General features: G+C 39.5%; 1 protein-coding gene across 1 annotated transcript in view; it reads left to right on the top strand.

Annotated features, from left to right (window-relative positions):
• The first annotated feature begins 2,934 nt into the window (after positions 1-2,934).
• Positions 2,935-24,993, top strand: part of smyd3 (SET and MYND domain containing 3) — a 66,691-nt gene continuing 44,632 nt past the window's right edge. Inside the window, exons 1-5 of the mRNA XM_054612371.1 lie at positions 2,935-3,141; positions 18,456-18,519; positions 18,702-18,809; positions 19,418-19,475; positions 19,854-20,008. Of these exons, the coding sequence (XP_054468346.1) occupies positions 2,981-3,141; positions 18,456-18,519; positions 18,702-18,809; positions 19,418-19,475; positions 19,854-20,008 (546 nt within the window). The 5' untranslated portion in view covers positions 2,935-2,980. The remainder of the gene's footprint in view (positions 3,142-18,455; positions 18,520-18,701; positions 18,810-19,417; positions 19,476-19,853; positions 20,009-24,993) is intronic.

Below are 24,993 nucleotides of genomic sequence, written 5' to 3'. Positions count from 1 at the left end.
TTTTTTTTTTTTTTTTTTTTTAAACAATTTTTTGCATCTTAAAGGCAATGATTTTTGCCACCACTTTGTCTCCTTAAAGACTCATGTAGTTAACATTTGCCATTTCTTTCTAAATGAGCCTAATGTGTTACATCTGCTGAGTCCTGGTTTGATAGAGAGAGAAGTACTTTTTCTGGGTGGAAAACTGATTTCCTCATGAGACGGAGAAAAGACTGTTCTGGAAAGAGGTAAACACTTTGTCTATGAAACCAATCCTTTATTCTAACACCAATGCTATAACTCTTATTTCTAGTCATTTTAAAGTTAAGTCGATTTGGGTCATTTTACTGCTTAATCTAACTTTTTGTCTTGTCAGGCATCCATACTTTTTATGTGTCAATTCAACGAATTGCAATGTTTGGTGTCCTGTTAATTATCTTTCCTTTGGATGCCATGAAACCCTAGAAGAACCACATATCTCACAAAGGTCTTAATTGTCAGGATGTAAAGACAAAAAAAAGATATTCAAGTGTCTTACTTATGCATTTATAATGGTTAAAAATGAAACCATGTTATCTTTCTCTCATGGTGTGTCACTAACAAAAACCAGAACATTTGTTTGAGATGTGAAGTCTTTCGAGATGTGATCGGTAGTAGATTGATTTTTGTTTTTATTTGCACATGTCGTCTGGCTGGTTCAGATGACCATAACTCAGAAAAACTTTTATTTAATCTTCTAGATGATTTTAATTATTTATAATATGAGGGAAGTCTGGTGCAGGCAGTTAAGAAAAAAAAAAGATGCATTTGTTTCCTGTGCTTGATTATTGTCATTATGCATTAGATTTTGGTTTTTCATCGAGAGTCACCATTGTTCTTAAGGAGGCTTTGACAGAGAATTACATTTCTGGTGAGTTTGTGCTACTGTTGTCATCATCATCTTCTTCACACACAGATTGCTAAAATATTCATGATTCTTCCAAATGTAAGCATTGGATATTTATTTAAATTTGTTTTCCCAATTGTTTTTTAATGGAACATTCATAATTCATTGAATGAAAAGTCATGGTTTTTGTGTATGATTCAGTACTGTGTACCACTGTTATTAGCCTGAAGAAAGGTGTTTTATGAATAGTTTGAAAAACTCTTTCCCTTTGTTCTTAAAGATTTTAATAAGGAGATGAGTTTTTTTTATTTTCTCTCCTGTTATGTTTCCCGTTAAAGCCATTGAAAAAGTTGTTTGTGAGTCTCCAATCTGTCTGTCCTGCAACATAATGGCCACTGTTCTTGTTCAAACATTTAGAAAGTAGTCGTATTCAGACATTTTGCACCTTTTGTGAGAACTTTTTCACTGTGCAGAGCTTAGAAAATGGTTAAAGTAGACTGTAAGTCACACTATGGATGTGATTGTCTCAGCCACAGTAGCAATACATTTAGCTGGGTTGACATAATTTAGCAAATAAGACTTGTGCCTTACGAACAGTAGCCAAGTTGATTTGCTGTGAGGAAAAAAACTTTTTACGTACAGGCAATGTGCTAATCCAAACCAACACGTGGAGGACATAATGAATAGACTGTCAAATGGAGAAACTTTCAGACTGTGGTCACACACTTTTATATTGTCCTTTAAAAAACATCCTGCTTTTCATTTCCATGTATCTCAATAGTATAATAAGTCTTCTCTGACAAAGGATGCATGTTGAGATTTGCTGGAAAATAAAGCAACCTTATGAGTCTGAGCTAACCTACAATTAGATATACCATTAGATTATATTAAATTAACTGTAACCAAGTGTTTGTTCATTCTAATTTTTATGTTGCCAGTTACCTACTTAAATCTGATTATAATAGTTTATTCTTTGGCCATTTAGGGTATTGATATTGATAGCGATAATTTCCTCATGTTAAAATATATCTTCACAAGAATACTGTTCATATTGACTGAAATAAAGTGTGTGGGTTTGGGAATTAATTCATTGTGGTATCAAAATAACAACAGATGCTTTGAGAGACACAATGGAAGTAGTATGATTCATTGAGATCAGATGAAAGAGGATGTTTGTATTCATGATACTAAGGTGTAAGAGCACCCTTTTTAATTTCATTGAAAATAACATTAATTCATGTACCTTCTTCAGTGGTGGAAGAAGTATTCAGATCATTTACTTAAGTAAAAGTAGCATTAACCCAACTGGGAAATTACTACAGTACAAGTAAAAGTCCTAAAAGCATTACTTATGTGAAAGTATATAAGTGTTATCAGCAAAAGTAAAAGTATGTCAGTTAGTTAGTACCATACTTTTAAATAAATATTACCAGTGTGTTAATGTATATGTTGCATTTTACTGCTCTTGTTTATGATTGTGTAAATTTGACCACCTCAATATACTGTTGGGTATATTGGGTAACTTAATTCACAGCTGTGTATCATATTCTATATGATCAACATATTTGTAGCAAGTGAATTTAAAAATATTTTTAAACTTGAGTAGGAGAACATTCTTTATTATCTGGTGTGGTTACACTTCATTTCTTTATACAGGGATGTGTTTTTTAGCTTAAGAGGAATTGGGTGAACAAAATATATTGTTTTTTGGATCTTTAATATCAATCTTCCTCTCAATTATTTATGTATTGACAGAAATTCCACGTAGAACATTAATAATGTAACTGATATGAAAAGTCCATGGATGGATCATTATGGAAGCCCATTTCCGACACTGTGATGAACAAAAATATTCATTATTATTAGAAACTGAATTAGTTAAATATGACTTACTATAGTATCTCATAATTACGAGATAGTAAGTCATAATCATCAGAAAGTTCCTCATCATAATGACTTACAGGATCTTTATTTTTTCCATCACAGTGTCAGAAATGGGCTTCCAAAGTGCCGCAATCACATGTGACGTCATGACGCACCGTGTGCGTCTCTTACGTTGCGGATGTAAACACTGCTCAGCTCACACGTGGAGGGGAAAACCGGGAAACTCTGACCATGGCGACGAAGCTGGAGCGGTTTGTTAGTCCAGGGAAGGGGAACGGTCTGCGGGCGACAGCCAGGACCCGGAGAGGAGAGCCGGTGTTCTCCTCCGAGCCGCGGGCGAGCTGCGTGTCCAACAAACGGTCCAGAGACGTCTGTCACCACTGCTTCTCACGGTGAGAGCCGCTCCTCTGCTGCACCAGCGGCACGGAAGTAAAGGCTGCGCTCTGTACTGGGATGTTGTGCAGGTAGGGCAGGCAGGGGCGCCGAAAAGGGGGGGTAAAGGAGACGGATTCTAGGGGCCCATGATGGAGGGGGGCCCAGAGAGGCCCCTAATGATGATGAAATTATAATACAGAAAAAATTCAGAGTTAGTGAGTTAGTATTCAGAGTGCTCAGTTCTTCCCCTACTGTACATGTCAACTGTCATGCTGTTCTTCTTTCACAAATATGGTAATGATAGTCAAAAATACCATTAAAATGCATAATTGTATGTAAAATAGCATCAAAAATTTTTGCCGCTGTGTTGGGGGCCCTGTAAAGATTCTTTTCATGGGGCCCAAAATCCCTAGCGGCGCCCCTGAGGGCAGGTATGTGGAGGCGGTGTGGGGAATGAGGACGCATGTTTATGGCCCATGTCTGAGTAACGTTAGATCATTGTAATAGAATAAGATAAAAGATAAGATAATCCTTTATTAGTCCCGCAGCGGGGACATTTATAGGATTACAGCAGCATAGAGGATAGTGCAAACAAGAGACATAGTATAAAAAACAAGATCAAAAATAAGTATTATAAATGAGCAATAAAAAAAACAGTAAAGAATCCACAGTAACTGAAATATTATATATACAGACAGAAACTATTATAACTATTGTATTGCACAGTGTATTTGTATTGCAGAGTATTTTAGTGTCATGTGGTCTACTGGGAGCAATGTCATACTACATTCACCTGGTGTCACACTCCTCTCCTCTGACAGTGTGTATGTGGACCATGCTCTTGTATATTATACAGTCTGTACGTGATAGGCTCTGTGGGCCGGGACCAGCCAAGGCGTTCCTAAAGTTAAGTTTTTTTAATTTCTAGCTACATAAGCACACACATCATCATACAGTGGTAGATGTATCTAAGTTCTTTAACTGCTCACTAGATGGCACCAATGCTCTTTAATGGTTTCAGAGGCGGCAAAAAAGGCAAAAGAGACATGTTTGAAACTGTTACCTCAATTATAAAAATCCAACTGTAAAATGTAAATGTGATGATTGCAGATGACAACCTGCAGATGTGAACAGTTTCTTCTGCACAAACATGAGTGGCAGGCTTATTGTGGTAAAAGAGTGGCTCTAATGAAACTGTATATTATTAATATTAATGTGGAAAGAATGCTTCTCAATTTAGGTTATTTTATGTTGAAAGGCTGGGTGCATGGCTAATATCATAAAGCTTACATTGCATTGGATTATGTTATGCTCTATTAATCTAAACCCACTATAAACTAATACAGGACTTCAGTTGGGTCATGCTTTATTACCTGATCTGGTTAGGACTTAATTCTGGCAATATTGGATTTTTATATGAAGTTTCATATCTTTTTTTGATACATCATTGTGATGAAAGAACAGTATTTGTTAGGTCCTTATTTAGTTGGATTACCCAGATGTTCTTGTGTGGTTATTTAATTGATAAACATTTTCCTAATTCTTTTTCAAGAAAGTTTACAATACCGCTTATGTGATTTTATATGAAATGAAATAGAGCCGAGGGTTTTATCCTTGTCGCCCATTCTTCCTCAGTGTAGACACTCTGAATGTTGCACAGATGTCCAGTGTAACCGTTTTCTGCCTGATGTGATGATTCGTCCTCCGTTTCATCTCATTTGCTTGTGATATTTGTCCAGCTGGATGCTTAATAGCACTGCTGTGGCCAAACCCACTTCATCAAGCCAAATAGATGTATGGGAATTTAACGAGACTGGTAAGGAGAGTTGTAGTGTGCCAGAGTGTACAGCTGATTTCTGGTGCAGAGAGTACAAGGTGAATGAAGGGTGAAATACTCTGGGTTATATATAGTATGTATATGAGCCTTTGTAGCAAATGGAAGATGATTAATGAGAGCAGTTAATGCAGATAACCTCTGGGAGAATAAAAGATGAAGCGCATGTCCAGTTTTGATTTCCACCTGAAGGTAAAATGTATTCGAGAGCACGATCACTTCAGCAGCAACTGCTCACTCTGTAATTTCTCCATGTTCTCCATTTGAGAGGAGAATCCGTTCACTTCTTACACTGAGTGCAGTGTGGCGTGACTTGTAGCAATGAAAAAAGATCAATGTGATTGAGCTCAAAGTTAAGATGTATCAGTACAGTCTCTGATGATGTAGATGTCAGATATCAGATTCTAAGTTTGAGTGTGATTTCAGGTGTTTAATAATCTTTGCTTTAAGAGACATGACAGAAACCAGACATTTGTGATGATGGTTGTTTGACGAGACAGAGTGATGGTGAGGATACAAAAAAATGGACTTACAGTCAGCAGCACGACAGATATACTATAATAAGTGTGTTATTTACTCATTTATTGAGTAAATATATTAAACATTTTCTGGTAACAGCTTCTCAAATATGAGGATTCCATTGTTTTTGATATTTTATAACTGGGTTTAGGAAAATATAGGATTCAGGCCTACATTTGTTTTGTTTTTAATAAGGTCTCAATAATTTGGCACTTTATTATTTAAATAGAAGAAATGAAAATAATCGACAGTGGCCTTTTATTGACTGAATCTTTGCCATGGGACTCAAAAGCTAATATGCATTAGCTTCGTTTGTGTATCCTGAGAGCATCTCATATTGTTTATTGACTGCATGTGTTTTGTTAGGTGTTCGTTCATATACATTATGTCGGAGCGGATTGTGCACTGGGTAAATATAAAGAACAAGCGCACATCAACACACTTTTCTCATTATTGGGCACACTGCACAGCATCCAGAGCTGTAATGTCCTGACGGTTCATTCTGAATGTCCAGTGATAAAGATGCTTCACCCTCAGCTGCTGTGTGGACAGTAGAAGAAGACTGTTGAGCGCGTTTCCTCTCTCAATCATTGGAACCTAAGCTTAGTCATTTTTACTGGCTAAAGAATAGCTAACAAAAGCCCTGCGGGGATGTAAATGTGGAGAATTGCTGCTACATGAAATAACAGCAGGGCAGTATTGTTTATTCTGTGTAATTTGAGTTTATTCTTCCAGCTGTTCCTGAAACAGACTGCCGATCATTTAAATATAGTGTGAGGCAACATGAAAATGTATCAGTCAGCAGGCTTGGGTTTGCATCTTTTAATTTTTATGACATTTCTGATCCGTGTTTCTCAAATAGTCTTGAATATTAATTGTTTAAGGGCAGCAATTGTTCACATACTCCCAGTAGAGACTATTCTGTATGGACTGAAGTTCTCACTATTACTATGATGCTTAGTCGTCATAATGCTCTTTGTTGTGGTGACATGGTTTATAAAAGTATGTCCCACATTATTAACATGCAGATGACTTTTGTTCACTGATAATTCCACCACAAAAAAGCAATCAGCATCATGACTCTAGGGATGACTGCTGGTCTGTCAGTCAGTCTACCACTTTGGTCGAGACTGAAATACCTCACACACACTGTTTTATGACTGCTGGCTACAAAACCTAACATCATAACTTGACATTAATTCAATATCTCAAAGAACATATTCACCCTCTCACACAGGAAGATAAAGTTATAACAACAGAAATCCATAAATAAATGAAAGTGTTTGTGCCTCCACTGAATACCATTATTTTTCTTTGTGCTTGGGGTAAACTGAGGGTTTAGTGTGGAATGAGACGGAGGCCATGTTGTGCAGAGTAAGATCATGTTTTTGAGATATTGAATATGTGTCATGGCTTCATCTGCTCGCCTTGTGGCCGACACTTATCAACCTGAGAGTCAGATTGACTTTTACACATCTTTTATTGATTTGATATCAGTGAGAGGTCTGTGAATTGTATTGGTGTCACAAAAACAGTTGTAGAACATTACACACACACACACACACACACACACACACACACACACACACACACACACACACACACACACACACACACACACACACACACACACACACACATGAACAAGCAGCCCAGGGCAGAGATTGGTCTCAGAGATGTTAAGTGTGTTTTCCTGTTTTCACTAAAACACAATTAGCATCACAGTGTGACTGAGTGTTGAAGAATGTGTGCGGATCTGTGAGTGTGCTTTTTTTTTTTGTGTTTGCCTGTATCTTATTGCAAGAACAACAGAGAGATTTACTGGATGTTTGAATACACATGGGTTTCTCTCTCTCTCTCTCTCTCTCTCTCTCTCTCTCTCTCTCTCTCTCTCTCTCTCTCTCTCTCTCTCTCTCTCTCTCTCTCTCTCTCTCTCTCTCTCTCTCTCTCTCTCTCTCTCTCTCTCTCTCTCTCTCTCTGTGTGTGTGTGGAAATGAGCAGGTGGGGTGGGGGGATCAAAGCTGAAGTTAATTACAGGCCTTGAAGGCTGTATGTAAGTAATGACTGATAAACGCTGAGGGAGTACACACACACACACACACACATCTCAGCAGGATTCAAATCGCCAGAGGTCAACAAACAAACAAACAACTATTAGAGGTTCTCAGACTCAGAGAGCGGGAGGCGGTGAGGAGAGATAATAGATGAACAAAGCGGGGGAAAAAAGAAAAGGAGAGGACAATCTCCTAACATTTCAAAAGGCACAAATACAAAGTCGGGTTGTTTTTGAAATCCTTTTGCATTGCTTGCTAATTAATTCAAAAACGTGGTGTAACAATTTCTCCGACGTCAGTGTGTTAATTGTGTTTCCCTGAAGTCCGTTTGAAGTTAATCATTGGTGAATGAAGCTCTGTGTTATGAATGTATTTATATTAATATCTAACTGTGTTAATCATGTTGTTTTATGTTATTGTTGTACATGTGGTCACTAAGGCGTCAGGCCATGAAGTTCATATGAAACATAACGAGGTCACTTTGAGGTTTGAGCTTCATTTATGGCCCAAACTTGTTGTAAACTAAACATCAAAGCAGCTGTAGTGAAAATGAAATAACAATGCATGTCCACTGTTAATCAGATGAAGGTGGAGGATTGTATTCTAGCCCTGATTCCATCATTTTCTATTAGTTCTTGTTCATGATTGGTAAGTTGCATCGCTGCAACGAAATGAGAAAGACGGAGAAAGATGCGTTTTTGTGTTCCGTCATCCAGCTGAAACACTGAGCCACGTTTAGGCATGTTGTTTTTACAGTTCAGATGAAAGCCATTTAATTGATTAACTGGCTTGAAAACTGTTTCAGCTAAAAAATGTCTCCATATAAACGGAGATACTGAAGTCACAGTGACCGTTAAATATGTGCATCGAAACTATGAGAGTGAGAGAAGGAAGTTCAAGAGAAAGATGGCGGTAGAAGAGAGTCGACACACCACACAGTCTCTGTTGGACAGATAACACATCACACACACACACACACGCTTTGATGGGTTTTCCTCTGGTTTTGACAGACCAAAGAAGAACTTAGATGGGTTACTCTCAGCTGTCAGGTTGTGTGTGTATTTGTGTGTTCGGCAAGGGGAGCAGGGCAACATTATTTCTGTCAGATGAAGTCTTTTTATTTGACACCAATCTCTCACTCACTGTCTCTTTGGACCACACAGAAACACACACACACACACACACACACACACACACACACACACACACACACACACACACACACACACACACACACACACACACACACACACACACACACATTGCCGAACAGTGCAAACAACAAAAACAAAACATCTAGAAGTTTTGTCTTATTTATTGCGAGAAACTTTTGATTGAAAGTTGGATAAACTAAAGGGTTCTTCATTTTTATTTCAAAGAACATAAGAAATATTGACAGCCGGTTGACTCGAGAGTTTTGTTCTAATTTCAGCTGAATGTAAATGCCTGTTGGAAGCTCAACTAATGCGAATACAACAAAGGGCAAAAAACAAATCCTTGTCAGTATTTGAGATAAACAAACTGATAAATGACGGAGATTATGTAACATGTCTTTTCCTCCAGTGAGAACCTAAAACTGATCGAAGTGTGTTGTGTTAAATAAGCATTGATGTGGTCCAGACTGAACGTGTAGAAAGATTCTGCCTCGTGTTATTCGTGTGCATTCGACTCCTGGATTGTTGATGCAGCCAGTGTTCACTCTCCACAAACAGCCAATGTCCCAACTAAACAGACTTTTTCTGTAGGAAACAACATACACATTGACCGTGTAGATACTCAAAATGATTCATTACTGATGTGTTTTCTTCAATGCATTATATGCCACTCCTGTAGCCTACACGAGTCTCATTTGTAACCTGTAGAACACATGTTTTTATGCCTTTGTTCATCTTCTGTCATATGAAAACACCAGATTTCCATGCAGTCTCCACTTCCTCCCAATGACCGAACGTAAAGCCGAAATGTCCCTGATATGGGAGCTGCCATCTTGATATTTTGACGTCATTCAGAGACAGATTCTACACAGTAGCTACACTACCGAGGTCCCGCCCACACACCCGCCTGAGCTAATCACAGGCCGAGCACGGTAACACAACAGTGCCTGTTTGGCTAGAAAAACACAAGAACTCACCATAATGTTTCTATAAATACATTTCTGATCAATTTGATGCACGTTCTCGCCCACATACTCGCAACGATTATGGAAAGTTAAATACATCTCTCTCGTACAATTAAACTACTAATTCACTCAGAGCAGCTGTCAATCATAAAGTCACACACCGTTTTTATACCATCAAAAAATTATTAAAAACAAACCTATCAAAAAAATGAACTCTTGATACATTTGTATGACAAGAACTATCTAAAATGAAAGAAACCATCTTTGGGAAAATACTTGACAATTTTTTAGTTTGATGTCCCATCAGCTAACATAGAGGGGGTGGGATTTATGACCTGTACTGCAGATTTATGACCTGTACTGTGTATAAATACATACATACATACATACATACATACATACATACATACATACATACATACATACATACATACATCCTCTCATTTGCTCATCTTTTCATTGATTTTGCATTTACATTTAAGAGAGAGCTCTGTACTTTACACTCTCCTACACTGTATTATGTTCTTTTCTCAGTTTATTCTCTGTTTTCATTCTACCTTCTGGCACCAACCGTCTCTTTGTCAAACATAGGCCCCGTCTCTCTTACTCACGCCCACTTTTTCATACATTTTATCTCATGCTTATGCATACACCTTCTTCCCCCCCTCTTTCCCATCTATCTTACACACACACACACACACACACACACACACACACACACACACACACACACACACACACACACACACACACACACACACAGGTATATGGATGCAGTGGTATATGAAGCATACAGATTACTACTTTAGATACAGTTAGACGAGCCGTCATAAAGAGGAGCTGGAGCAGATGAGAGGAGAGAAAAGGTTCAAAAGGCGAGTCAGCACTCCTCTTCCTCCTCTTTCCCCCGTATCCCCCCTCGGTTTATCCTCCCATCTGCTACTTCTGACATCTATATCTTCCTCTCCTCCTTCCACAGTTTTCCTTTCCATCGGCTTTCCTTCTCTTCTCATTCACCCTTTTTTTCCTCATCCTTCTCTTCCACCATCTCCTCATCTCCTCGTCCCTCAGGAACATTTTTTGTCCCACCTGCTTCGGCTCTTTCTCCCTTCCTCATTCCTGATGTAGATTATTTTGCTTGCATCTGCTTTCCTCTACTCCCCCCCCCCCCATGTTCTCGATCTCCCTCTAGTTTTCCCAGCCTCCTGCAGTTAGATACCCAGGTGTCTCACAACATCTTGGTGTTGGCAAAACACACACACACACACACACACACACACACACACACACACAGCTGTATTATTTGCGAACCAAGTGATTTGCCTCCTCCCCATGGGTGTACATGCTTAGTATTCATAAAGTAAAACACCTGCGTGTATCGTCTTAACGGTTCTTGTGAGGACCACATGGACCAACAGAATTTCTTACTTTGGCCCTAACGACGATGAACATTTCTTTTTTCTGGGGTGGTTCAGCTTAGTGCAGAACCATCAGTGTTTATAAGTGTTTGTTTGTTCCCAGTAGAAATGTGAATAAAATCAAAGGGATCCATGTGGATTCACATTATTCCACTGATCTTAAACACTGATAGTTCATCTGATACTTGTATATGCTTGTGTCTCAAACCCAAAGGCAAAAAAAAAACCTAAAAGAAAACATAATTTAAGCTCTCTGTGGAAAGGATACGTTTTCTGAATGACGTCTGGGACAAAAGTATCAACAAGATTTTTCACTATAATTTGCTGTTTTCCGTGACCAATCTGGAGGTTTTTCCCCTCAGTTAAATATTGATAAGATATTGATTAATAAGATTTTTGTTTGCAGTTCAATCAGCATATCACACAAGTAATTCATGCCTTTTTCACAGCCGACTCAGACGATTAATCCCCTTTTTACCTACATAACTCATATTTAAATTCTGGTTGTTCAGAAATTCAACTGTCAGGCTTTTAACTGTGATCAAACCAAATCAGTGCTCATATTCTCCAGGTGTATTCTCTTTCTTTACTCCGGCTTGTAGTATGTTTTAGAAAAGCTTATACATTTCTTGTTATCACCTTCAGCACATTGTTACATTGGATTAGCTACCTACCAAAGACATTTCCTAACCTTTTAGGTCTTAAGGCTGTACAAAAACACAAAAAGTACTTTAACAAAAAGAATAAGGTTCCCTTAAGGCCATATTTTGTGGGCGTTTGCATGTGTGTACATGCATATGCTCTCTCATCATCACGACAATAAAGCCATGAGGAGTCTCGTCTCATAAGAGTCCCCTCTGGTGTCAATGAATCAACCTCTAAATAACCATTAAAAACCCAGCAAGGCTCCAGGATGCTGTGGATGCAACACATTTGGCGTCTCTCCCTCTCAAAAACACACACACACACACACACACACACACACACACTGGCAGCAGTGCTTTACATGCCAGCCAGTCACCAGTCTACACTAAACTGATGTGTTGATGTGTAGCTGAGCTGTGGATGCCTGCAGTGTACTGAGTGGTTCACATCCGTGTAGGCTGGACTATCGTAGCACAGAGGCGACACTGGATGGCAGTAGTGTCCATTCAGGAAGCTCATTTGTTAAATTCTCATGCTTACATTCTCTCACATTTGCTTTTAGAATCTACGGCAGAAGAAGTGCTGGCAAAGGGAGGATTGATTTTGCTGCATGAGGAAGAGCTCAATCAAGTCAATCTTCTCCACTATCAAATAAACAAGACAGGCTCAAGCAGACCAGAGCCAGGTTTCTGAATGTAAAACATGACGTAATGTTCTAGTTTTCTAATATTCTTCAACCACTTTGAATGCATCTGGATAGTTGCTGATATATGTTCATATTTGTGAGTCATTTACCTTCATTCATACACTCGCACACCACTACCTGTCATGTGGGGGAGTGAGTCATACCAATCTGTGTTGGCCACCCAGCCTGGAAATGAGAAAATTCACTCAGGCACGGCCGGACAGCCCAGAGAAGAGGACCCCGCTAATTATTAACATACACAAGCACGCACCCACGAACACAACAACGGACTAAATCTCTCTCATGACTGCAACACAGCAGCCAATACTCATGGGAAATTAATTACCATGCTACACACACACACACACACCAACAGAGACATGCTGAGGTAGGCCTAATTAGGTGTCTGATAGCATAGATTTAACAAAATTGACAACATATACACACATGTGGGTGCACACAACTATGCTGTTGAATATCAATGAGGAAAACCAGCATTTTTCAGTCACTTCCTCTACTGTCCGGGGACAGATGTATATCCTTCATTCTTTTTGTGTGTCTTTCCTCTCTGTGTCCCTGCCCTGTTTGCAAACAATCTACTTTTCAGGAGTTGATGATGACTGCATGTTGGACATCTTGCACAACTTCAGAATTGGCTAATTTGCAAGGTCAAAAAAATATACTGCTGTTGTTTTGAGTAGGAAAACATGAATAAAGCAGGCACAATATACATACTATATGATATATACAAATGAATACATATGGATTGTCTTATTACTTCAGTGACTTGCCTATCTTAGTTGTCTTCCTTAAAACCTTTTGCCAATTTATATGACAATTATTCTGGAACCCAAGGTGACATGTTCATAGTTATTGTTTTGTCCAAACAACAGTCAACGATCCAAGATACTACGTTTAAAATCATACAATACCCGTCAAAGGTTTGGACACACCTTCTCATTCAATGGTTTGTTCTTTATTTTTTAAATTCTGCATTGTAGATTAATATTGAAGACATCCAAACTATGAAAGAACACATATGGAATTATATGGTAAACAAACAAATGCTCAACAAACCAGAATATGTTTCTTCAAAGTAGTTGAATGAGAAGGTGTGTCCAAACTTTTGACTGGTACTGTATAAAACAGAATAAAGCAGCAGGTCCATTTTTGCTAGGTACACAACTTAAGTCATTAATTAATATTTTAAATAGTTTGTGGTGGTCTGATAACACAAGTTTGTTAGTATCACACCCTTAGTGTGTAGTTTATGAGCAATAAAATGAGGCATGGCAGAGAGAACGACACAATTATTATGTTAATGAAGGAATGAGGAACAAAATAAGAGAGTATTACATTGAGATGAGGAGGGGCTGCAGAGAGAGGGTAGGCGTCTACTTTTTAATTCAGTCTTCTACATGTTCCTCATGAAACCCATCTAATGTTATTCATGAGTTTTCCTACTCTTCCTGCAGTCCAACCATGGACCTGCCATCCACAACACCATCACTTCACACAACATCTGACATGCAGGAAGAAGAAGGGCCAGAGAAAAGGCAGTGGGAAGAAAGGGATGAAGAGAGGGAAGGAGATGATAGAGGGAAATGGAGAACATAATGAGAGAATATGGCTGAGGAGGAGGCCGATGTGCTTCATGGTAGAAATCATAATCTCAGTATGAAAATGATTCTTCTTATTAAGAAGGCATGGCTCCGTTGAATACTAATGAACTGACAGGAACTATATAAGGATGTTTATACTTTTCTTGCCGTCTTTTCCAGTTTATTTTGATCCGTCTTGTTCTGTTGTCATTATCCGCATCTATATTTGGACTGCGTCGAATCAGTGTGCGTATCATACTGTTTGTACTGTATGTAGCAGCGTATGTTCTTGTTGGTGATCGCCTCGAGGCCAGAACAGAGTCGTCTCTGTGTATTTGAATCAAGGAATAATGTGTGTGAATTGTACAGAATGTACGTGGGTGTCATTTGGAAGAACAGTTGGCTGAACTGTTGAACTACAAGATGTTACTATAAAAAACATTTTTTTTATTGGCGATATTGTTTAGGGATAAACCCGCCTGCCCAAACCTTTGATATTTTCTAGTACGCTTATTCGAACTTGCCCGTCCCGAGGAGTTGTCGGCCGTCCTGCCGAGCACTACGGCGTCTTCTTTCTCTGTCATATCGGAGGAAATGACGTGCCGATATCATCTTGCGTACTTATGATGGAGCTAAAATTCAATATTTCAGATGGAAATCACATTGGCAATTGGAGAGAATCTCAGAGAGAGTCAACAGCAAATACATTTCTGTTGTCCCACTCTCCCACTTGAAATGAGAAAAATGCAAAAATATCTGTTTTCATGAGTGTCAGGAAAGAATACAGGAAATATTCAATTATGTTTAGCCAAGATACAACCTGATATACCTGAATCATGTGACCGATATCTATACAGTTATGTACGCATATACTACGCGAGTCTGTCTCTAAGTGGATACCTTGAAAATGCTGAGAGCTTATCAGCTTGGAGGCGGTCACCATAACAACAGTTGCTGCGGTGCAACTGTGCATTAATGTGGCTCAGTAACTACATATACAGTATTTGACTGATATTCCGTGTCTCTCTCTCTCTCTCTCTCTCTCTCTCTCCTCTCAGTGACTTAGTTGTTGCATCTGTATTTCAATAATATCAGAAATGACAATGGTATTGATATCCATATCTTGATATAGTACATTTTCTGGTAACTCAATTTGAGAAATTATACAAATAAAATAACCATATGGGACAGCCTTTTTTTGACCGATCCAGTGAAATGGATATCTGTCAAATCAAGTTACTTCATCGCACTGACACAGAAGCACTCAAAGTTGCCAAAAAACTGTCCTGCTCATTGATTTCAACATTGAACATTTCCTACAGTGGCCTGGGGTTAAGTCCATTATTATATACAGTTTAGTAGAATAACATTTCCATCATCTTTTGGCATATATCCACAGGTGCCCATTTTGACAGACATGGATTTAAGCTGCACTGTGTTTAAAGTTGTGTTGTTTCCAGCTCTTTTTTTTTTACTTCAGAACATTATTTACAACCACTAAATCAGCATCGATCCCCACAGATCATATGTTTATGAATGTTAAAGTCAAGCATCATTACAGTAGGTGAGAATTTTAGCTCTTTGACATATCGAAAGATATGCTTTTCCAATAAATTATAATGGAATTTCTGAAGGATTCCATGTTTATGATGTTATTATACAGGTTTTAAAAGGTTTACCGCATAGTAAAAGTAATGGGAATCTACTGTATCTGATATCAAAACGACCTATACATGAACACGGTATAACTCTTTCAGCATGTGATTGCCTTCTTAAGGGCAACATTTCCCACAAAGTTAAGCTGCAGAGAACAAGTTGATAACTAAGAATGGTGTCATGGTCAGCGTCAGCCTTGCTGTTTGGGTTCATGAAGATGGATGGACTTCCTGCGGTTGGCAGCTTGTGATGTGACCGAACTCTTAGTGTCTGAGTTGTGTTCTCAGTTCATCTGTTGAAGCTGCACAGAACCTGGCTGTGTTTAGGTCTGGCCTGCCCCTATCTGTTGTTATGCATTGTGTCTCATACTGCAGGCATGTGTTTCTTAAACTGTGGGTGGCTTCCATGTTTCTGGTAAGTCTTAACGTGACAAGAATAACTTTGTTTCATGAACCTCTGTACCAGGGCGACACTATAAATTTAACCATTGGGTCCCAGGCTGAAAAGGTCATTTCAAATAAGACACATCAGCTCAACAAGAGCAGGGTAAGAAGCGGTAAAGCAGAAGACTGATGGAGAGGAAAGCTTTTAATCACAGAAACTAAAAGGGCGAGGAGGAGAGAACAAAATAAAAAAATGGTGTTTTTGAAACTTGTTGAATGGGGGCCCTGAGCCAAATACAACAGTCTAATCTGGTGGCGCACTGATAAACGGTCCGAGGAAACACTTAACTTTTGACGCTAACATTAACAGGCAACAGCCTTCTGTCAGACACGCGCTGTGTGAGTGAGTGTGTGTTCATATTATGGGTCTGACTTTGCCTTTAAGGTCCTCATAATGTCATCTACGGCATTCATAAGTATGTCCAATCTAATCAAATGTCCCATATTCAGTACGATAAGCCCTGGGCTAATGTATTATAATCCATCATAGCATGTTCTCCATTACCTCATTTTGTGTGGGTTAGCTCATAATACCATCCATTGTCAGATCTAATTAGCTGAATTTTATCATTTTCTCTCCCTCTCTCTCATCATGTGATAAACCACACAGAGCGACTTCTTACTGTATGTCAGCTCATGCCAAACGAGCCTCAGGCTCCTCTGCTGAGCCCCGGCTCCCCTGCGCTTTTGCTCCAATGTTGGAATGACACTAGTAATGCAGAGAAATCCTTCACACACACAAAATTGAATGCAAGATGCCAAGCATTCTGGGTTGCCAGTCGTCAGTAGTTGTGCGTGTAAATTGCAGAGACTTCCAAAATGAGTGTGTTTAATAACATGAAATCATAGTAGTGAGACCGAGCATCTGGCAGCTGTACCTCACTGAGGCCCAGAAACACCATGAAAAATTAGATTATCAAGCTGCGCAGACACACACGGTCCAAAAATCTGTTGTTACGGAGGGGAGATTAGAGGTTATTGTCTTGGAGAAACCTGCTACATGGGCCGTCTTTGTCATCTGGTGGTCGCAGAGGCAGATCATGCAACGTTCCTGGTTTGATTTCAGCTTGCGCTTATATTTCATGTCATCCACCCTCAGTCTGCATGTTTCATGCCTGATATCTTGCTGTCATATTATTAGTGTTATTACAAATGTCAAAGGGATTTGGACAAGGTGCTCTCTCTCTCTCTCTCTTTCTCTCTGTCTCTCTCTCTCTTTCTCCCCTCTCTCTCCTTCTCCCCTGTCTCTCTTTCTCCCTCTTTTCCTTCCCCTCTCTATTTCTCTCTTTCTCTCTCTCTCTCTCTTTCTCTCTCACTCTCTCTCTCCCTCTCTCTTTCTGTCTCTGTCTCTCCCTCTCTCTATTTCTCCTCTCTCTCTCTCTCTCTCTCTCTCTCTCTCTCTCTCTCTCTCCCCATCTAATTGTCAAAAAAACCCACTGCTACATTATTATTATGTTTTGCGAGTGCAATACTTATGTATATAATCTGTATGGATCATATCGACCCATGTGCAAACACACTCAAACTCACTGAAGAGTTCCCCTGACTCACATTGTGTCTTGTGTGTGCGTTCTTAGTGTTGCTTTCACTGCTGACTGTAATTGGCTGTGTGAAGCAGACAGTCACTGCTGTGCTACGGCTTGTTATCAGTCTGACAAGCAGACTGGAAAGGACAGTAGTGTCACTCCGAGAAACACAGCAGACCTCGGAGGCAGGAAACACACACATACACTCACTCACAAAAACGGACACAAACACCACAAGTGGACACACACAGCAAAACTCACACAGGCGCTCAGACGTATGCAAGTGCTGTGATACTAACAGGCTGCGACAGTGAGGAGAGTGTATGCTAATGTATTGATCTGAGACAATCTAAAAGAAGATGGGTAGGTAGATAAACTAGATAATGGATGCATACGGTCATCTTGATACAGCAAATATAAAAGGTGGTTATAAAAGGCAAATGTTGTTGGGAAAAGGTCAAGAAAATGGCAGGAACATAAAGGATGCTTGAGCAGATATGTGCATATGTTTGGTAGTGTAGCAGATCAAATATGAACGAAACTGAGCAGTGGAACAGTTTTTATCCAAACTCAAAAATGGTGTAACAGCAATGAAATTTTGACATCAGTGATTCTTTGAAATCCAAAGTGCTGGTCCCATTCCAGCTCACTGAGTCTTTCTTTCGTTGAGAGAAGCTTTAACATGTTTCTACCTCCGGCCTAACAGGGAATCAGCTTTTGAATCATTTTGTTTTCTTTGATGCTGTAGTGACAGACAGGTTTCTCTTTGTGGAAGCTCAGTTGAATATCTGTGAAGAATTTACTAATGGTTTTTTTTCTGCTTCTGTCTAGACGTGAGACCTTGTTGCGGTGTTCCCAGTGCAAGATGGCTCGCTACTGCAATATCACTTGCCAGGTATGTGTGCATATCAAAAGTAAGTGTGTGTGTGTGTGTGTGTGTGTGTGTGTGTGTGTGTGTGTGTGTGTGTGTGTGTGTGTGTGTGTGTGTGTGTGTGTGTGTGTGTGTGTGTGTGTGTGTGTGTGTGTGTGTGTGTGTGGGTTTGTTATTCAATTTGTTGAAATTCCCTCCTCCCACAGAAACAAGCATGGTCTGGCCATAAGAGAGAGTGTAAATGTCTGCAAAGCCTCCTACCCAGAGTTCCCACTGACTCAGTCCGTCTGGCTGCTAGACTCATCTTTTCCTTGGTATGTTTCTCACTGTTGACGAAAGATACAAAAATGGCTAGTTGTACTTCTACTTTTGATAGTAGTGGTGGAATGTACAGTACCAGTCAAAAGTTTGGACACACCTTCTCATTCAATTGTTTTTCTTTCTTTCTTTCTTTCTTTTTTTCTACATTGTAGATTAATATTGAAGACATCCAAACTATGAAGGAACACACATGGAATTATGTGGTAAACAAACAAATGCTCAACAAACCAGAATATGTTTTATATTTTAGATTCTTCAAAGTAGTTGAATGAGAAGGTGTGTCCAAACTTTTGATTGGTACTGTACGTTACTCCTTTATTATGAAAACTTTTAACTTAAGATTTATTTATCAGGTTAGTCATGTGTTTACTACCGCTAACGTATTAAAAGCACCGAAGTTGGTTTAGGGAAATTCCACTTGCTCTTGCTCTCCTTGAAAATCAATGCATAGATTAAAAAAAAGCTGTGCAACAAAACAAAGCTGCTTTATTCAACAGCAACAATATGCTTCAGTGAGTGCCACTTATAATGTGTAACAATTGCAGAAAAATACTTCTGTAAAACTATAATAACTAATACCCACTCTTCTTTCTCTTTCTAGTTAAGTCCATCTAAGAGCAGGAGTGAGGAGCTCTACACTTTGGAGGAGCATGAATCACGTAAGTCTCTCCTCCAAGAGTGTGTGTGTGTGTGTGTGTGTGTGTGTGTGTGTGTGTGTGTGCGTGCAGGGACAGAGAGATGTTTTTTTTTATGCATCAACGCCGAGAACAGCTGTGGTCGGAGGCATAATGTCTGCGGGTTGTCTGCCTGAGAATATGGCACAAACACTGACCTGGACTCAAGGATGACCTGTTAGAATTTGGTGGTCAAAACCTCACAAAACACATTTTGGGCCATAACTCAAGAATTCAAATGCCAATTATGCCAATTTCACACAAAAGTCAAAATAGATAAATTGATGAAGTGAAGACATTTTGACTGCTTGATTGAGGTATACGACTCTAATTCTTGTTTTTTTATAAACATTTTTTTTACAGATCTGAATTCCATGTCTGAGCACAAGAAAGAAGGTCTGTCTCAGCTGGCATCCATGTTAGAGCTGTATCTACAACAGGAAGTACCGGACATGGCACAGGAAGTGACATCAGCACTGCCGCCTTCCTGCCGAGATCCCTTCAGCCTTATTGCAAAGGTGGGCTAAATGCATTTAACACTTTATTATATTGATATATAATTACGTTTGCATTTGTTTATAGTACGTAGTTACACACACACATTGGCACTTTCATGCACAGACAAGTACAAACAGGCCTACTTGACCCGTGCACAAAAAGACAAATACAAGCAACTGTTTGATGCTTCTAGCGTCCCCTGCTGCGTTTGGATGGACCCCAACATATGTCTATGATCTTCCCAGCATCTGTGATTATGTCCTTTTGTATGTATGTGTGTGAATGTGTGTGTGTGTGTGTGTGTATGTGTGTGTTCCCAGAACAACCTCAGGTCTTATTCCATTAAAACACACCATCTGCCTTCACTAGAATTTAAACCGCAAATCATTATGTATGCAAGGATGTCTGGATTTTACCCTACCTCTGTCATCTGTTGTATGACTCCTCTTTGAGATTGCTCCAAGGTGTTTGAATTCCAGTGTGTGTGTGTGTGTGTGTGTGTGTGTGTGTGTGTGTGTGTGTGTGTGTGTGTGTGTGTGTGTGTGTGTGTGTGTGTGTGTGTGTGTGTGTGTGTGTGTGTGTGTGTGTGTGTGTGTGTGTGAGGGGGTGTGTTAATTTTGTTCGTCCCATCACAATAATTGTATGAGTATGTGAGAGTATTAATGAAAAGCAGCCAGCACCCGTACACTAGGTTACATGGATGTTCTACACTCAGAGCTGCTTGTTTCATCTAATGATTTTTCAACATCCAAAATGTAATTTTCTCTTGACTTTAGTTTCGGCATTCAAAAAGATCGTTATACAGAGTAAAATTTTACAAAATGATGTTATATGTTTTTCAGCCTCCCTGATGACAAGGTTTTGATCCACGCTAAAATATTTCAATAAACACTGGAGTTATTGCCATGAATCTTGGTACAGACATTCATGTTCCCCACAGGATGAAGTGTAATAAGAACTTTGGTGATCCCCTGATTTTTCAACCATCATCATTGGGTCAAAATGTGTGTATTACTTTGGTTTATGATCAAACACCTACAAAATATCAACATTTACAGTTATACAATATTTGATAGCATCAGCATTTTATCAAGGTAATTTCAAGAGTGTAAGACTGAGAGCCACTGCAATTTCAAATGCTACAATTTTAACATTTTCTTCACCACAACTGCTGAGGATAAACCACAAACTTTGGCACTTACAATGTGCTTTACAGTGGACATCGCAGCCTCACAGAGCTGCTTGCGTTGCTGTAGACTCTTTTATGTGACAGCAGAATCTCTGCAGTTCTGGAGAATTTCATTTCTCAAACACACTCACATATTTGTGTGTGTGTGTGTTTGTGCATAATTTATTAAGAATTATGGAGTTGGTGGAGTGAGGAAGTAAGCGAGAGAGAGTAATATCTTAAATGAGAGAGGAATGTGTGTGTTTGCGTGCGGGGGATTGAGATTGGATTGTGAAGCCTGGAAAACTGGAAAGCTGCTGATTAAATGCAGTTCAGGATTCCGATGGGAATTCTGCTCCAATCTGAAGGAGGTGAAGAGCGAACAACACTGTGTGGATCGGAGAGAAGTAGAGAGGGACAAAGAGTATGAGAGAAAAATGAGAACGGACCAGTGAGAGATGAGGGAGGAAGAAGAGAGGAGGAAGTAACACAGATAATGAGACTTTAAGGGAGCAGGAAATGTAGAAAGTGTAGCAGAACATGAAACGTAAACAGAAATTGGAGGGCTGATTAAGCCACTTTATGAAAGTCACTCTGAAAATGAATTTGTCAGTTGTCATGAATTGTCACTGGGTGATACCTATCAGAAACAACTTGTCTGCAGTGTTTATACGGAATATATTACTGTTAGACTGGTGTGTGTTTGTGTTTGTGTATAAAATACTAGACGATGTAGTGACTCGGAAATTATGTTTAAGCTGATGGCACACCATGGGTTTCCAACTCACCATCTGATTCTGTCTCTTCCTCTTTCACTCTGTTTCACGCTGTCCTGTTTTTTATTGTATTGATGTTTATCATAGATTTTGGTTTAAACCCTTCAAATCCCATTTTGAGCTTATAGTGAAAGAACCATTTCACTTCAGCTGCTATGGAAAGGCAACGCGGAGACCGCAAGAAGTGTGACTGGTTCTCTTATTCATTTATTGATTTATTTATTCAGCAGCAGTAGTTGTGCTTTGCTTCCTTAACAGAAGAGTCTTGGTGGATTTTACTTGGCTGTAAAGAACTTTCAATTGTAGTTTAAAATTGGGCTATTCTAACAGTAAATCAACCTTTAACAAAAATAATGTGACACATTTAGAATTAATAAATGTCAATAAGCATTCATTAGGTGATTTGGTTGAGAAAACACTTTAAAACCTGTCTCTGATTCTGGGTCAGAGCTATTAAATGACTATATTCATATGTGAAATATTATCTGTAACATACAATCCACATACCACACTTTACATTTATAAATCTGCAGCTGCAGTTTAGGTGAGCTATGAATTATCTCCCATAATGGAATAATCTATTATGCAGGAACACCATGACAAAGAAGCAAATCCCGCTTTACATTTCACCCACATACCACAGTCACGTATTACACTGAAGCCATGTTTTTTGTCATATGCATGGATGTGTGTTTACAATTTCAGCTTGTTTGTGAAGGTAGTGGTTCTCATATGAGTCCTTCTGGTGAACACCTGTTTACCTCGGTGCTACATCTGAGGCATTAAAACATTGCACCTTGCGGGTGTATTATTTCACACATGTTGTGATGTGAGCATATGTGATTGAAGTGTGTAAGGATCTGGTTAACTCCTATATTCAGAAACAGCAACCACCTTCCTAATACGTTACATTATGAACTGTGTATCAAATGAGAAAGAGATGACACAGAAAGCAGTATTTACATGTATCTGATAGTGTGCTGTTATCAGACACACACACACACACACACACACACACACACACACACACACACACACACACACACACACACACACACACACACACACACACACACACAAAACACAAAATAAAACGCAAATAAAAATGCCAGTATCCAGAATGTTGTTTCCTAGACAACCAATAGGGGGCACTGTGATTTCATGGACAGCATCCTGTATTGGCTGTACAGGAGTGGAGAACTCCTTCTTGTCGCTTCCTCTCTGTCTTTATCCTCTTGTCTCTTCTCTGTTTCTGGTGATCTGTATTGTTTTCTGTTTCTCCCTCATCTGCTTTAACTGTCCATGAGCCTCTCTGTCCTTTGTCCTTGTGTGTCTCTGTCTGGCCTTAAATCTCGTTCCATGTTTCTCTCCTCATTAGTTTTTCTCTACGTATGCGGCTCTTTTTCTTCTTCCCTCTTTCTTTCTCCTCTCTCTCCTCCTCCCCTTATGTCCCCCCTAAATGTATCCAGTATATAACAAATTAGGAGTTTATTATTGTGTACTTGGAATGTTCGGTGTGCTTAACAATATAGGTCATTACTATAAGTGTGTGTTCGTGTACGTGACGTGCACGTGCTGGGGGTCTTTCACAGTGGGGGAGTTTTTGGTGCTATATAAAGCCATCCTTTATGCTAATAACTACTCCCTTCACAGATCACTAATGGTGTTACACATACATGCATGCACACAGACACACACAATGAAGTCATGGCACAGTATCATTACTGCTCTTAATATACCCAAGGGATGCAACGAAGGAGGGAGTGTGTAGGTTTGTGTGTATTATGACCTATCACGCACTGTGTGTGTGTGTGTGTGTGTGTGTGTGTGTGTGTGTGTGTGTGTGTGTGTGTGTGTGTGTGTGTGTGTGTGTGTGTGTGTGTGTGTGTGTGCATGTAGCTATGTGAAGCAGATAGACTGCGGTGGGGTGTGTGTGTGTGTTCCGGCACCAGGTTACGGTCAGATGAGAGTTGGCTGCAGCACATTTTATTGCTTCCCTCGAGCAACTTCCCCTCTCTTGGGGGACTGTGTGTGTGTGTGTGTGTGTGTGTGTGTGTGTGTGTGTGTGTTTGGGTGTGTACATTAGTTTAGAGATGCAATGCATAAGATCTGGATGGCATTTTTGTTGAAAAAGTTAAAGAGTACTAACATTATCAACCTAATGTGAAGAGCTTACCGTGTTAACGTTATGTCATAAGTGTCGATGCATTTCCTATGCAGAGATATCTACTGCAATGCTAAACAGCTTGTAAAACCATTTGATCCTCGAGAGGCGATAGTGAGTCACTGCCCTCAGTCCAACATGAGAGGACGAAGAAGTAGAGCTGCATATCCATGGTCTGCGCGTGGTGTGGTAGTTTGTTTATTTAATTAAATCCAAAGTGGCAAAAAATATAAAAAATGGCTCACACCTCTTTTTATTTGCCGTTATGAGACTAGTCTGCCGGTAGTCAAGGGGGCTGCAGCTAGGGGAAACAGACAGATTTTCTTTAGCAGTCAGCTTGAATTCAGCCAGAAGTGCACTGGCAGTCTGATCCTTGGAGACTGCCTAGTCCGCTGGATCAGTAAACTTTCTGCTGATGTCGTTACACAGATTAGATCCAATGCTCCACCATCCCGCTGTGACTCTGGTGCTGTTTTTTTCCCCGGCTGAATCCGAGTCGCCACAACTGCTAACTGAAGATCTTTCTCCTGGAGCCGCCTCATGCTCCCTGCACGGCAATGCAGCAATTTTATTAGAATTTGCGTATTCTTGCCCTGCTGTTAGTTAGTATTTGACATTTTTTTAAATAACCGATGCCTATACATTTACAATTTATGGAGTTGAAATGCTGCCCATTATTTGTTTGGAGCATGTGGCCTGAGCTGACACAGTGCACCTTTAAGCCAGCATGTTAATGTCCAATTACAAACAGTGTATTGGTCCTTCCTATCATATCATCACTGTATGTATATTTTTCTGTGTTTGTGTGTGTTTGTATGAACTTATCAGCCTGCGAGTGCATGTGAAAACTTGAATCATGCCCTTGCTGCATTGAGACCCATTTCTCACCAACACCCC

Source organism: Anoplopoma fimbria, chromosome 2, assembly GCF_027596085.1.
Source record: "Anoplopoma fimbria isolate UVic2021 breed Golden Eagle Sablefish chromosome 2, Afim_UVic_2022, whole genome shotgun sequence".
Taxonomy (NCBI): domain Eukaryota; kingdom Metazoa; phylum Chordata; class Actinopteri; order Perciformes; family Anoplopomatidae; genus Anoplopoma; species Anoplopoma fimbria.
The sequence above is the reverse complement of the archived record's forward strand: the minus strand, read 5'-3'. Positions and strand labels throughout refer to the sequence as shown.